Below are 14,455 nucleotides of genomic sequence, written 5' to 3'. Positions count from 1 at the left end.
AAGGACCGTTTAGTATCAAACAATATTCAGATAGCCTATGCAAAGGCCCTAAGTGTGTATACTCACACTAAGAATATAAGTCATTGTAAACATGTAGGTCGCTACACACTTTACGATAAAACGACAATAACCATGAAAGGATGATACCTATGAAGGGCCGAAAGTACCACGAGTCGCAAATATACTATTATAACTTCCACGGAAGCTCAAGTAGTTTCCACAGAAGTTAGGGGCAAATGATATGGTTTACCTTGGTTCATGTGATTTCATGCTATTGCGTGAGCCCGTAGGGTTTACCTAGTGCGCACCCGAAAGGTAGCGGCTGCGGATTACGTACGATAAAAAAAATAAAAAAAATGATATGGATAGAAAATACATCGTAAAGACACATTAAATGTCACATTAATTATGTTTGAAATTCTTGTCCAAAACTTGATACAAACCAGGCTGGTTTACGCTCGTAACAGATTAAAGATGACCCAAGTAGTTAAGGCCCACGAGAAGAGGTCGTCAAGGTCCACGGACATGAGTTGTTCATGGACTAGACCCAATACGGCTGAAAGAAGAGAGACATGACGTCCAACATGGACACTAACTCCTATAACGAAGGATCTAGAATCCCTCACCTTACAGGAGTCCTAATAATCATCTATGTTGGAGACTTGTCCACCAAGTCTCCAACACAAGGGCTCTACCCCCTCAACCTAAAACTACATTTTCGGCTTGATTTTCTACAACATAGAGATACGTAGGTATCTTGCGAGAACAGTCAATCCCCACCGCGAGAACAACCATAAAGTTTGAAGCACACAAGCCCTACCATTAAATACTAACAAACCTTAATTTTATTCCAGAACCGCCTGCAAACAAGGTTCCCAATGAAATGGCAAAGATTCCTTCTTTATATGGCTGCCTTAGGTTATTTACGTCTCCTCCTCCTGTTGGCTTGATGTTTTGAATTAATGAAACAAGTTTTCCTTAGAAAAATTAAAAAGAAAATAAAAATAAATAAATAAAATCTAACCAATCAATCTGAAATTTGTTGAGCTATTGGCGGGGCTTAGTATTCAGTTTGGAAGTCCACAGGCCATAATCCTAGGTAATTGAGCTACTTGCAGAGTTCAATTTGGACTGCACCATGAAACCTCTTAAAACTTAAAGTGAGTTTTTCTGGTACTGCTACACAATTCGGATGACCAAGAGAATTCTGCACTGATATTGACTTTTAGTGGCAATTCGAATTATAAATCTGCATATTAATGGCACGAATAAATAGGATATTTGGAGATTTGCTTGCGTATATTTCAAGTCAAATGTGTGGAATTGAAGTACATTCTACTGAGATATATGTCCTGTTCTCTTTTAGGTACATTCTTCTGCTGTGGAACTGATTGTACCCTTGATTTTTCTCTAACAACAAAGTGTACTTGAACTCTATTGACAATTATCCAATACAACGCAGATTCGAGCAATACAAATGTAGCAGGGATTCGAGCGTCAAGGTCAAAGTTCTTGTTCAGAATTTACTAACAATTGTTTCCCAACCATTCATGTATCTTTATTATGCCTGGGTATCTTCCTACATATCATGGTGAGTAGGTGAGAGTATGGGCCGGTTCGGCTCGGTTTTCGCCTAAAACCGGAACTACAATCATATATATTCGGTTTCTAAAATCCAAAACCGCAACCGCCGGTTCGGATTCGGATTCGATTTCGGTTTAAAAAATATCGGTTCGGTTGTAATCGGTTTAATTCCGATTACAAAACCGATTAAATATGAAATTAAATTATATTATATTGTAGTTTAACATAAATAACTCCAAGGACGTATTTTATGTTTTACGATCTGGCATGATTGAATTACAAAAGCAAGTGAATTTTGTCTGGCATTTGTTAAAAACCCGCAAAAGTAAAATTAAAGAAATGTAATATTTCTGCCCGGTTTTCCCATGTTTGTGTAATTATCTCTAGTCAACTACAAAATGGTGTCAAATTGAGCTGTGCAAAACTAATATTAAGATCTCAGTAAATTATTTATTAGAGTTATAGTTTCTTACACATTTTGTGTTGTTAGTTGTAACAGATTCATTACATGCATGAAAGTATGACTAATTTGTTTACAGTGTGTGAATTACTATTTAAAAACTAGTTCAAACAGTACTGAACCTAAACTCACCAGGCATAATACTCTATACCGATTGATTTTATAATATGATAATACTATTATAATTTTTAGAAAATTCATAAATAATATATATTATATATGTAAAATATATTACTTATATATTAATATTAGTAACTGGTTCGGTTCGGTTAGAAGATAATCGGAACCGAACCATTTAAATCGGTTTGGTCTTTTCTTTTTCGGTTTCAATTTCGGATCGATTTTTTTCCAGTTTACTTCGATTTCGGTTTTAAATAGGTTTTTGCTCAGTCCTTGGCGAGAACTTCTGATCGTTAGAGTAATTATAATCAGCAGATAAATAAGAAAATTTAGGCCAAGGTTGGATAACTTTTTTTAAAAACCTAGTTTTATTTAACAAATTAAGGGTCAGGATTAGAGAGAAGTTATTTACTAATACTGTAGTCGAATTTGTTGGCTTGAAATTGTATACTGTAGTTCTAGCTCCGACCAATTTCCAAGATTGAACATAAATAACAATGTTTTTTTTAACTATTATTCAATTTTGCCAAATTTGAAATAATACTTTTAAAAAGGACAGTAATCATGCGAACGACATTCCTATGGACAGACAAATCCCCAGACTACTTGCAAATGTTGCATAACCAGTCATATGAAACTCCATTCAAATAGTAAGCCCCATTTTCACAAGCACATCTACTACAGTTAGTTAATTTTAACATATCAACTTGCAAAACACCTTATATGCCCAGGTAAATAGAGAGAAATAACAGACATCCACCTAATAGGGGGGAGGGGAGAGAGGGTGCTATGTAAACTACAAGGGCATGGAACAGTTAAGACACAAAACAACTTTGAATCAACTTTAACAAAAGGATTTGCTCAAGGTTGCTCCCAATCTGGGCCTGAGGGTCAATTCGACCAGCTGGGTAGTCCTTCATAAAATCTGAAGGGAGCACAAAAGAGCAGCTTCAGTTAGACCAGACATGAACCATGCCAATCCTGTTACCAGTGTATATTTCATTCCGTTCTTCATCATAGAAAAGCGCAGTAATGTCTGCAACTGTGCTTGTAGTCCTAGAAGCTCGAATCCTCTTACTAGAGTTGCATTGAATTCCACTACACTTGCTACTGCAATTGCAATCATCGGGCTGAAGGCTGTTGGTAGCTTTTATCTTGGCTAGGCATTTCCCCGTCAAGATATTGCTGATGTTTATCGAACCAGCTGCAAGAATATTTTGAATGTCATTGAATTCATGCAAAGGGCATAACAGAGTTTGCACTAACATTAACCAGTACTACTCCATCTCTTCCTTATTAAACGTCGCTTTGGACACCAATCTAGTTAAAATTACAAACCTAACCTTAAAGTTTTATTATATTATATAAATGTAAGGTAATAATATAAAATAATTTTGAAACAATAAATCATCTTCGATCCCATCAACAATTTTTAATTGTGTCAAACTATGACAATATATATACATTTAGAAAGGGTCTAAGCCTGGGTAGACACCCCACAACCCCAGATTAGTGTCATTGTTCTAGTATCATACCAGTAAATTCCTGAATGTGTTGCACATTCTACTGTTAACATTTAGACAAGGGATTAAGTTGCATCTAAAGGTTATGGATATCACGTGAACCAGATCATTATACTACTGAACACCACATGCATTCTAATTATTACTATCTATTCTTAATAAGTCGTAGAACTCATTTAAGTTTTCACCAGCCTTTAGCCAGTTCTCGTGTTTAACTAGTAACCACCATTTAGGATTTATAACTGTAACCTACACGATTCTCTAATTATTTACCACTTCCTTCTAGCAGTGGGTCATCGGAATCAGCTTTGCAATAAGATATAATAAGATCCTGGTCGCTGGTGATATATATGTTGTTAGTGTTGCAATCAGGATGCCACAAAAGGTGGTCCTCAAATGATGTCACAAGCTCCCCACGAAAGTTCCAGACAGCCACTGTTCGGTTCCTGAACGTCAGAAACAATTGGTTTTCATATAGAAAAATAAATGCTGATGGAGTCATAAACTCAGTTCTGCTGACTTCCGTTAGCTCAGAATTCCGTACCTGCTTAACATAATTGTCAGCAGTTAAAATCAATTACCAGACAAGCGCTTTATAGACTCAATTACCAGACGAGCACTTTATAATTTATATAATACTCCCTCCGTTTTTATTATATGGCGTTTGACTTTTGTACACACATTTCAAAGTGCTTTGACCGCATAGTTAAAATAATAATTTTTAATTTTTTCTTTTTGTAAATAAAAATATATAACTAAAACTTTAATTTAGAAAAAGAAAATTTTAAAAAATATTATTTTATCTATGCGGTCAAAGGACTTAGAATTGTGTGCAAGAAAGTCAAACGACATATAAAAGAAAACACAGGGAGTATATAACATGAAAAAAGACGCATACATCAAGAATTTGTAGGTTTTCATTCTCTTGCTTGACGAGAAGCTTTTCGTTGAACTGCTCAATAAAATCCACCTTTTTGTTGCGATGAAGAAGATGATTGAAAGATTTCAGGACAGATCCATCTTCAATTGAAAGAATCTTTAGAGGTACATGACCACTTGCTTTTGTAAATATCAACAACATTATTCCTGGGCTATTGGTCAGAACAGAATATGTCAAAGGTTGCACATATATATAAGCAGCAAAAAGGACCCTATAAATTAATATATACAACAAACTAATTATTTCAAAAAAAATATACACAACAATTATGAAAAATATACAATCAACTGTTAAAAAAAATTATAAACTTATTTATCCTTGTAAACACATTGAATAATACTACAAAAATTAAACAAATTAATATACAAGAACCCCTCAGTAATACTCAAAACCAGTAACTTGGCACTAAAATTATACGGAATGAAGACCATGTTAATTTGATGACCAGTATGATTTACGACATGCAAACAAGACTTAATGAGACAGAGAGAAAGAAGCCTGTTCAACCACATTACCTGGGATAAACAAGTGAGTTTCCCCCAAACTTCCTAGAGCATTATAGAATACTACAACAAAATTAATTTACTTGATCTAGAGCTTACTGAACTTTTATTCTTTTATTCAACTATTGAAGATACATACTGAAACTTCACGGGGATATAATAAGATACAGTTCGTCCACACTAAGCTATTCTCTAAATCTTGCAAAGATGTTCTGCATAATTCCTAATTCACTAAATTCAAACTGCAACCCTAATACTCCTAAAAAATCATGACCTTTATTCAGGTAAGAACTCATTAAAAAATATCACCAATTAGGGGTCACTGCAATACAGACAAAGAACCAACTTTACAACTTTCAAGTCTTTTACTTTAGCAATATACCGGAAAAAGAAGGTACTCCCTCTGTTTTTTAGTTGACGCTTTGACTTTTGGCACACATCTTTAGGTGTTTTTGACGACATAGTAATTATTATTTTTGATGAACTTTTTTTGTAAATTAAAATTTGGATTATATATTTTTATTTACAAAAGGAAAATTTAAAAAAGATTAATTTTAGCCATATAGTTAAAGCATATGAAGATGTGTGCCAAAATTCAAAACATCAAATAAAAAAACAGAGGGAGTACAAAACCAAGTATTTTACTTAATCCACATCATTATTAGCTTGAAATTGAAATGAAAAATGGATACAGACAAAAAATATTTAAATTGCAGATCGATGGGTAAAAACTTACAATTTAAACAGTGATACAATATGAGCTTTTATAATGTACATGTAACAAAAAAAGAACCAAATCAAATGGAAGACAGCATTAATAACTTCTACACATTCTTTCAGGTACTATTGTGGCAGTGATGGAGAAATAGCTCACCTTATTTTGATTTCTTGTACATTTTTATCCGAGATGGAGTATAGCATTGTATAGTTTTTAAGGTCAAAGACCTTGTAGATGCTGATAACAAGAAAACCATCCATCAAATTTCAGTAAGTCAAGGAGCGTATGGTGCAAATTATGGAATTGATAGAGTGCAGAAGATTAAGCGATAAAAGGTTTATTATTACCTATCCTCTGCAGAATATGTGAGTACTTTCCCATTAACATCATCAAACTCGACAAAGCCGGGCCATTTAAGTGACTCGGACTCGAAGAGAGGGAAGCCAGCATCTGGTTTACCTCGTCGAATATATCTGACACCGTATATGAAGTACATGAGTATAAAGGAAAACAAAGAAGCTCAAAATACACTTACAAAATCAGTTTGAATAATTCACATACTCAATCCTCGTGGTTCTGCATTTCAAGGAGCTGAAGTTGTCTGATGCATAAACTGAAACAGTGATGAGGGAATCGTTGTTTTTATTGTAAAACAAGCTGCGAATAACTTCATCGGGACTGACATTCAAAAAGCATATCCTCTTATTGGTTTCTGCATCCAGCATTTTATATGTTAAGTTTACATCACTTTCACATGAACTATAATTCTAACACATGTCTGATGATCGTGCGATTAGACAAATCACCTCGGCTAAATGCAGCACAAACACCAGACTGCACAAGAGCAAAGACAATATCCTGTGCAGAAACAATCTCAATAACTTTTGACCGCTTCTTCAGAAATGGTAGCACCAAAGAAGAATGCCCCTTCGGATCATGGGTATCATATTCCTCCTGGTGTAGAAATAAAATTATAACATAGCATCATAGCCAACACTTAAGCTTGCCGAAATCATAACCAAACATATACTTCAAGGTAGCCATTAACCACAACATCTCCAATATGAAACTTTAATACCGTAATAGAACCAAAAGGAGTTAGATATCTTTTTCCTATATATAACTATAATAATTACATTGAAAAAAGATGATACAAATAACTTTTAAAAGAGTCAGACCTTGGAAGTAGTATTTGTAAGAATAGTTTTCGAAAGTTGTCAATAAATTTCTTTTGAAGGAAGAGGACAAGTATTAAGAGAAACAATTTATTTTGAAGAGAGACATGTAAAAGGGGACAGAGGGAGAAACATTTTGTGTCGATCACACGTGATTGCATCCACATAAACATATACCTCTGTGGAGCATATCTACCAGATCACTTAATAGCCTAAAGATCCACTTAATTTCAACAAATTTTAAAACCAGCAAACAAGCACATTAAACAGGATGCGTAGAAGAAAAATTAACCCAATAGCCTCCCACTCAGAGCTACTTTGCTATTAAAGAAAATAAAATTTAAACATTCTGGTTCCTAAATGACTTTCTACAAGAAATTATTATTGAATTCTGATACAAGACAAATTTAATAAAGATGGAATTAGAGATTAAAAACAAAGCAAAGATGACTTAGGGTTGATCAAACCCCAGAAGAATCACTACTACACTAAGGTCTCCCAAGTCCCAACGAGGAGGAAAGAATACGAATCACAAATTCACAACAACAAAGATACACTAAGGATTAGTAAATGTTGCGTAAGCTACTAGGTAACAAACACTACAAGACATGAATTATATAGCAAAATAAATGTCATTATTTAGCATCTAACAGAAGCCATTTTCATTTTTACCCTTTTCATTTTGAAGTATCTTAAATTAAATATCACCATAACAAACATTGATCTCAAAGTTGCACTAATTTCGTAATACACACATCACAGTCATTACGGTAATCATTCAATCAAACTAGAACATCTACGCATTAAAGAAACTAAAGCAGTTACAACATTTCATACAACCAAGATACTGATCTAGAATGAATGCTAGTCAAACAACTCAACATCTACATTTCCGCATCTATAATCTAACAACCACTCGAAATTAACTCAGACACGATAACTAAAAAAATAAAAATCCAATGAATGATTCCAAATAAAATAAAAAGGGCGTACCTGCAAATGAATATTCCGAAACCTCTCCTGAGCATTGCTCATACTGAAAGATCGATCACGTTTGGAACAGATCTCTCGCCTTTGTAGCTTCTTAACACTGTTAACAAACCCATCTACACCGCTACGCTGTCGTTTCTTCGCAACCACTCGACGTCCACAGCAAGGCCTCCTGGTCGCTGTTATTCTCCTTCCGTCCATTTTGAGACCAAATCAAAGCCCCTATAAACAATTATATCACACTTTTCAAACAGAATACGTGCAAATACACATTGATTTTCAAGTGGGGGTGTTTTTTTTAAAACCCTAGCTAAATTTGGGCCTTTTTTGGCTCCCTTGTATAACTCTCTCTCTCCCCCTCTCTCTCCCTCCCTCCCTCTGTCTCTCTCCCCCTACCTCCCTCCCCCTCTCTCTCTCGTTAGTCTCGTATATGTGATTCGATATGTATAATCTCTCCGGGAAAGAGGGGAGAGTAAAGGTAGTGAAGTGTGTGTTATACTGCGTGTTGTATATGATGTGTTTGGCGTCCGCCTATTATTTTTCAAGTGACCATTCAAACTGTTTACCCTCATTTTTAACTGCTCGTATCGAACAAATAATTTGAGAAATTATCAAAACCGTTACTCCCTCTATACCATTTAATTTTATATAATAATTTTTAGTACGATTTTCAATACTATTTTAAAGCATAACTTCTAATATACTTTTTTAATTTTTTTTCTGAAAAATGTTTTATGTTTAAACAAAAACATTTAAACTTTTATTCAAAAAAAAATTAAAAAAAATATTATGAAACGATACTTTATAGAAGTCTCGAAATACGTGTAAATAGTAAACGTATACTACCTGCCGGTACGGTTTGTATCTTATTTTTTATTAATTTTTTAGAAAAAAATAATTCTTTTTAATCGTAGGGAACCCGCAGCCGTTACTTTTCGGGTGCGCACCGGATAAACCACACGGGACTCACGCAATAGCCTGCAAACCACGGGCTCTGACTCAAGATGCATAATCATAAATTCTCCTAGCGTGGGATTCGTACATGTGACGAAGAGGATAGTTATCATTTCTTTAACCAACTGAGCCAACCCTTGAATACACATATATTGTTATTCCTGATGTTGTTAAAATATTATTTTTATTTTTGATAATTTGTTGTAATATTGTTGCAATAAATATGTAGTTATCGAAAAATATATGAATGTGAAATTAAATTACAACTACATTCATTGGAATATCTAATCATATTCAATATATTATTGTCTCATTGTATCATATTTTGTTATTTGAATAGTAGTTGAATAACGCAATCCTTTTATATTTATGATTGTTAAATCTCTAATCATATACTATCCAAATCCAGAATTGTGTTAGTATATTCTATTTCAGTTGGTGTTTGAATAGTAATAAAATAATATAATTATTTCTTATTTATGATTGTATTATGAATATATTTATTTTAATAAGATATAATCTTCATCGTCTATTTTTAATTATATCATATCATCGATTGAGATTCTTTTGAAGGTACATGACTAAAGTTTTGGATAAGAAGTTTTGTATGCTTATGATTGGTTATATCTCTAATCATATTATATCTATAAATTGTATTAGGATATTATATCGCAATTGGTGTTTGAATAGTAGTAAAATAATGTAATCATTTCCTTTTTATGATTGTATTAAGAATACACTTATTTTAATAAGACTTAATCTTAATCGTTTATTTTTAATTCACTAAAAAACAGTTTTATGCGACGAATTTATACGACGGTTAGTGTGGGCCCGTCGTATATAATATTATATACGACATCTTATCGATTTCATAGTAAATATAAAAACCATATAAGACACGTTGTACTTATTCGCTGAAATATTTTCCCACTTTTTTATTTTCCCACCAAATTTAGATACGACACAAGATGGGAGTCGTCGTATATGATATAATATATATGTCGGCTCTAATGTATCCATTGTATATAAAGTTCAGTATATATGACATGACACTATTTTCCTGTAAGTAATATTAGTTTCTCCCACTAACTCACTTTTATTAACCACGAAATATTTTCATTTCCCCCCTCCCCTGATCCTCCCGGTTTTTGTTTTTCCCAATTTTTATTTTATTTTCTTCTATTCATTTTATTTTATTTTCTCGTAGGCTATTTTCTTTTGTTTCCCTAGAATTTTATTCAACATCAGCCATTTCAATCACGGTAGAAGCATTTCAATTGACCCATACCAGATGCGATTTTAACTCTATCTCTGATTGATTTTTTTCTCTCTATCTCTGATTTCAGTCATGATGTATCTATATATTTATGTATACACACTTGATTTTGAATTATGTATATATATGGGGTGTATTATATGTGTAATGTTTGTTTATGGGTCTTATATATGTGGTTAATTGTTCATGTGTAGGATCTGTTTATTATTTTTGATTTTTTGTTTTGTTTGTATATGCTTGATATTTTGTGTATATATAGGTTAATAATAAGGACTGGATTGATAGTAATGACAGAGCATCAGATGAGTATGTCAATGGAGTCGAAAGTTTTTTAGAATTCGCATATACAGGAAAGCCCTCACAGAAAAAATTATTTGTCCTTGTCGAGATTTTTCTAATCGCTATTATCAAGATAGGGATATTGTCAATACAAATTGTATTTTAGTTGGATTTGAGAAATGGTACAAAAATTGGACCTTCTCACGGAGAAGAATACATGAATGCGTGCACATCGCATGTTTATAATAATATGTGTGAAGATGAATACATTCAAAGGGATAAAAGTGGTGATATTAAAAGAATGGTATTTGAAGGTTTTGGCATTCCAAACATGGGCGAAAAACAACCTGAGATTCATGTGGTGGTATAGTCAGATGAATCGATAACTAAGTTCTTAAAACTTCTAAAAGCTGCTGAAATATAATTTTGTAGGAAGGATGTGAGGAGTTTACATTATTGGCCTTTGTTGTTGAGCTTTTGCACTTGAAAGCCATTTCCAGATAGTCAAATACGTCTTTCAATCGGTTATTAAAGTTGTTCAGGAGGGTTATGCAAAAATCATGCAAGATACCATGTTCCTTTAATGAGGCATTTAGCATGACCTTGTTGTGCAAGACATGCCTATACTTTAATAAGAATAAGTCAAATTGACAACCCTAAGTAAGTTGTATTGTAATCTTAGTTTGCATTATGTACTTGTAACATTTAAAGTCTGTAAAAATGTCAAAGGAGCATACTGGGGTCTTTTTCTTTAACAGTATCAAGCCTAAGAATTCTATCTGAAAGAAGATCAAGAAGATCATGCCTCAGAAGAATTATAAAAAAGCTTGGAGTTGAAGAAATCTGTTTTGGGAAAAATGTTCTAAGTCAAGATCTCTACAAGTCACAAATTTAGTGTTATAGAGAAGTCATTCGAGAACTCCAAATGACATATCGAGAAGTCAGGAAAGCTACTAGAGAACTCAGAGAGATATCGACAAGCCAATTGAAGATATGAAGATTGGAGATATCGACAGGTCCATTTCTTCACTAGACAAGTCAAAATGTCACTAGAGATCTCTGAGATATCGACAAGTCAAAATGTCACTAGAGATCTCTGAGATATCGACAAGTCAAAATGTCACTATAGATCTTTGAGATATCGATAAGTCAAAATGTCACTAGAGATCTCTGAGATATCGACAAGTCAAAGTGTCACTAGAGATCTCAGAGATATCGAAAAGTCAAAGTGAAGACAGCTGAGAGATCTCGACAAGCCAAATTCTCTTATAGAGAACTTAGAGATCTCTACAAGTCAAATCATCCATGGGGAATTAGAGATCTCGATAAGTCAATATACTTATCGAGATGTCAAGACCTCTATATGCCTAACTAGGAGATCTCGAGGTAAAATCTCAAAGTATAATTTGCAGTGCAGGGGTTTTAGCACATAAACCAGCGAAAAACATAAATTTAAATCTTAAAAAAACCGAAACCCTCCCCAGGATCCATGCGAAAAATAATATTTAATTCGTAGTTCAGTATGTTTACCTTAAGAAGCTTTACGTTAATGGAAAGATGGAGGTCTTTAATGGCGATCCAAAAATGATGAACGGAGATCCTTAGCAGCTGCTCCTCAAGTGTGAAGCACTCCAACGGTATCCACCAAGAAAATGATGTAATGAAGGAGGAGGAGATGGAGAGAATTAGGGTTTTGTAAATCTTTTTGGTTGAGGCAAAAATAGGGTTTATAATAGTATATTTATAGGCAAAATTTTCAGCTGAAAATTTTCCATAAAATATTATTATTATTAACCCTTTATTATTCTCACTAATAATTAAAACACCTTTTAATTCTTGACCCTTTTTCTAAACTCTTTAGAAATAATTCTCTCACTTGATTTAATTTCCAAAAATTAAATGCTTAATTAATAATATTAAGAACCTTTTCTTAATTAATTTATAATCAATTAAATCTCATTTAATCAATTATTAAATTTGCCAATTAATTATTTATTTCATAAATAAATAATTATCAGCCATTATTAATTAATTCTTCCACCATTAAATCATTCTCTTTTATGGTGTGACCCTGTAGGTTCAATATTAAGCCGGTAGTAGAAATAAATAATAATAAAACTATTTTATCATTATTTATATAAATTCTCTAATTCATTAAATATGATTAATTAATTAATCATATTTATTCTACATCGCGAGGGATACTTCTCAGCATATCGCGACTATCCGGATAATACGAATTCACTGCTTAGAATACCAAGAACCTATTCAGTGAGTAGTTACCATACAATCAATTCCTTCTACCCTGCAATGTCACGATTAAATACAAGGCATGGAACTTGTGTCAAGCCAATCTTATTTAATCATTTGCTTTCCCATTCACTATGCTTAGTTCTATTTAATGTAAATTAGAAACTCCTTTCTAATTTCATTCACTCTGGCCAGAGATTCCTGAACTAGCATAAGTGGATCAGCATTGAACATTCTCTTCCTTCACTGGAAGGGGTAGATCATTTATTGATCATACACTATCTTCGTGTACAAATTTCTATACCCAGTAGAGCCCTTATAATTATCCCTGGAGACTAAGAACTAAACCAAATCATAGTTCAGTGTACACAAGATGACTATGATGACCTCAAGTCTAAGGATACTTGTACAACTATCACTATATGAACAACTGTTGACACGTGAGTGAACTCCATCAGTTGTTCAGCTGTGTGAGTCATGTTCAGTGAACTTATTACATAAAAGTTATTCCTAAATCCTCATACATGATTGGACTTAGGACATATCTCTTTCATGCAGACCAACTCAATATCCAAGTTTAACAATCAACAAATAATCCAACCAGTTGGATTGACAAGTCTACAAAAAGCAGCTTGGAGAGTGTGCAAGATCAAGAGTAAAGATTAACTGACAAAGGAAGATCAAAGTTAACACAGTATGCAAAGATATGCTAAGCCAGAAATGGAAGATATAATTTCCCTAAATTGGAAATGATTAGTGACAGTTTACTAAAGTGAATAGCATCTCTTATTGTACACTGTGTAAACCAGCATTTAACTAAAATATAAAGATAACACTGGTCATTTGTTAGATGTAACAATTAGATCAGGAATTCTTGTATTTTCTCTCAAGTATTAACAAAGAGCCTAGAAATTTTGTAGCAGAACATTTTTAATTTTAATATAAAATTAAGTGAGTTTTGAAAGATCTATGTTATTCATAGCTGCATGTTTAACTTCTGTTATAACACATTTTACCCCCTTACTTCGTTCAAAATCAAAATAGTTCAAGAAAAGCATAAAAACGCTAAAATACATTTACCCCCCCCCCCTTATGTGTGTAATTCATTACCTAACAAGTGGTATCAGAGCAAAATCTGAAAGTAAACAGATTCAAGATCTTGGACGAATGAATACACAGAAAATTAGTAGCATCAAAATTCCTACTTTTGATAAAGCTAACTACACTCTTTGGAAAAAGAAAATGTTGTTGTTTATCAGGATGACCAATCCACTCTACATTCAGATTCTCAAAAATGGGCCCTTCACTCTTATGGTTAGAGTTGAGGAATCAACAGATAGTGACATGGTCATTTCAGCTCATTATGCTCTAAAAGACCCTTCTGAGTACACTGAGCCTGAAAATGAGTAAGTTTCTCTGGATAGTGGCTTGCAAGCTGATATTGATAGAGTCACTTGACAATGTAATGTACAACAACATTGTCAACTATTACACTGCCGAGCAGATCTGGGAAAAGATTGAAATACTCTGTGAGGGAACTGAGGAAGTTAGATCTAATCAAAGAAGGATAATGATTTCACAATATGAGGGTTTCATGGCCAAGCCAAAAGAAAGTATCATTGATGTGTTTGAAAGGTTCAATAAGCTGATAAATGACTTGCAGCTCCATGACAAATACTATGA

The 14,455-nt window shown here is 33.4% G+C and overlaps 1 protein-coding gene across 2 annotated transcripts; it reads right to left on the bottom strand.

Annotated features, from left to right (window-relative positions):
- Positions 1-2,777: 2,777 nt before the first annotated feature.
- Positions 2,778-8,525, bottom strand: LOC141700074 (uncharacterized). 2 transcript variants are annotated; one of them, XM_074503849.1, is made up of 8 exons: positions 8,017-8,525; positions 6,655-6,802; positions 6,410-6,560; positions 6,196-6,321; positions 6,005-6,085; positions 4,658-4,778; positions 3,961-4,231; positions 2,778-3,368 (listed from the first exon to the last, which is right to left on the bottom strand). In XM_074503849.1, exons 1-8 carry the CDS (start codon positions 8,212-8,214, stop codon positions 3,115-3,117), a joined length of 1,350 nt encoding a protein of 449 aa, XP_074359950.1. In that variant the 5' UTR covers positions 8,215-8,525; the 3' UTR covers positions 2,778-3,114. The 2 variants fall into 2 exon arrangements, with proteins under 2 accessions (XP_074359950.1, XP_074359949.1); XM_074503848.1 differs by having other exon boundaries at positions 4,586-4,778; positions 8,017-8,522.
- Between the last annotated feature and the right edge of the window lie 5,930 nt (positions 8,526-14,455).

This window comes from Apium graveolens, unplaced genomic scaffold (genome assembly GCF_009905375.1).
Source record: "Apium graveolens cultivar Ventura unplaced genomic scaffold, ASM990537v1 ctg1740, whole genome shotgun sequence".
Classification (NCBI taxonomy): domain Eukaryota; kingdom Viridiplantae; phylum Streptophyta; class Magnoliopsida; order Apiales; family Apiaceae; genus Apium; species Apium graveolens.
The sequence above is the reverse complement of the archived record's forward strand: the minus strand, read 5'-3'. Positions and strand labels throughout refer to the sequence as shown.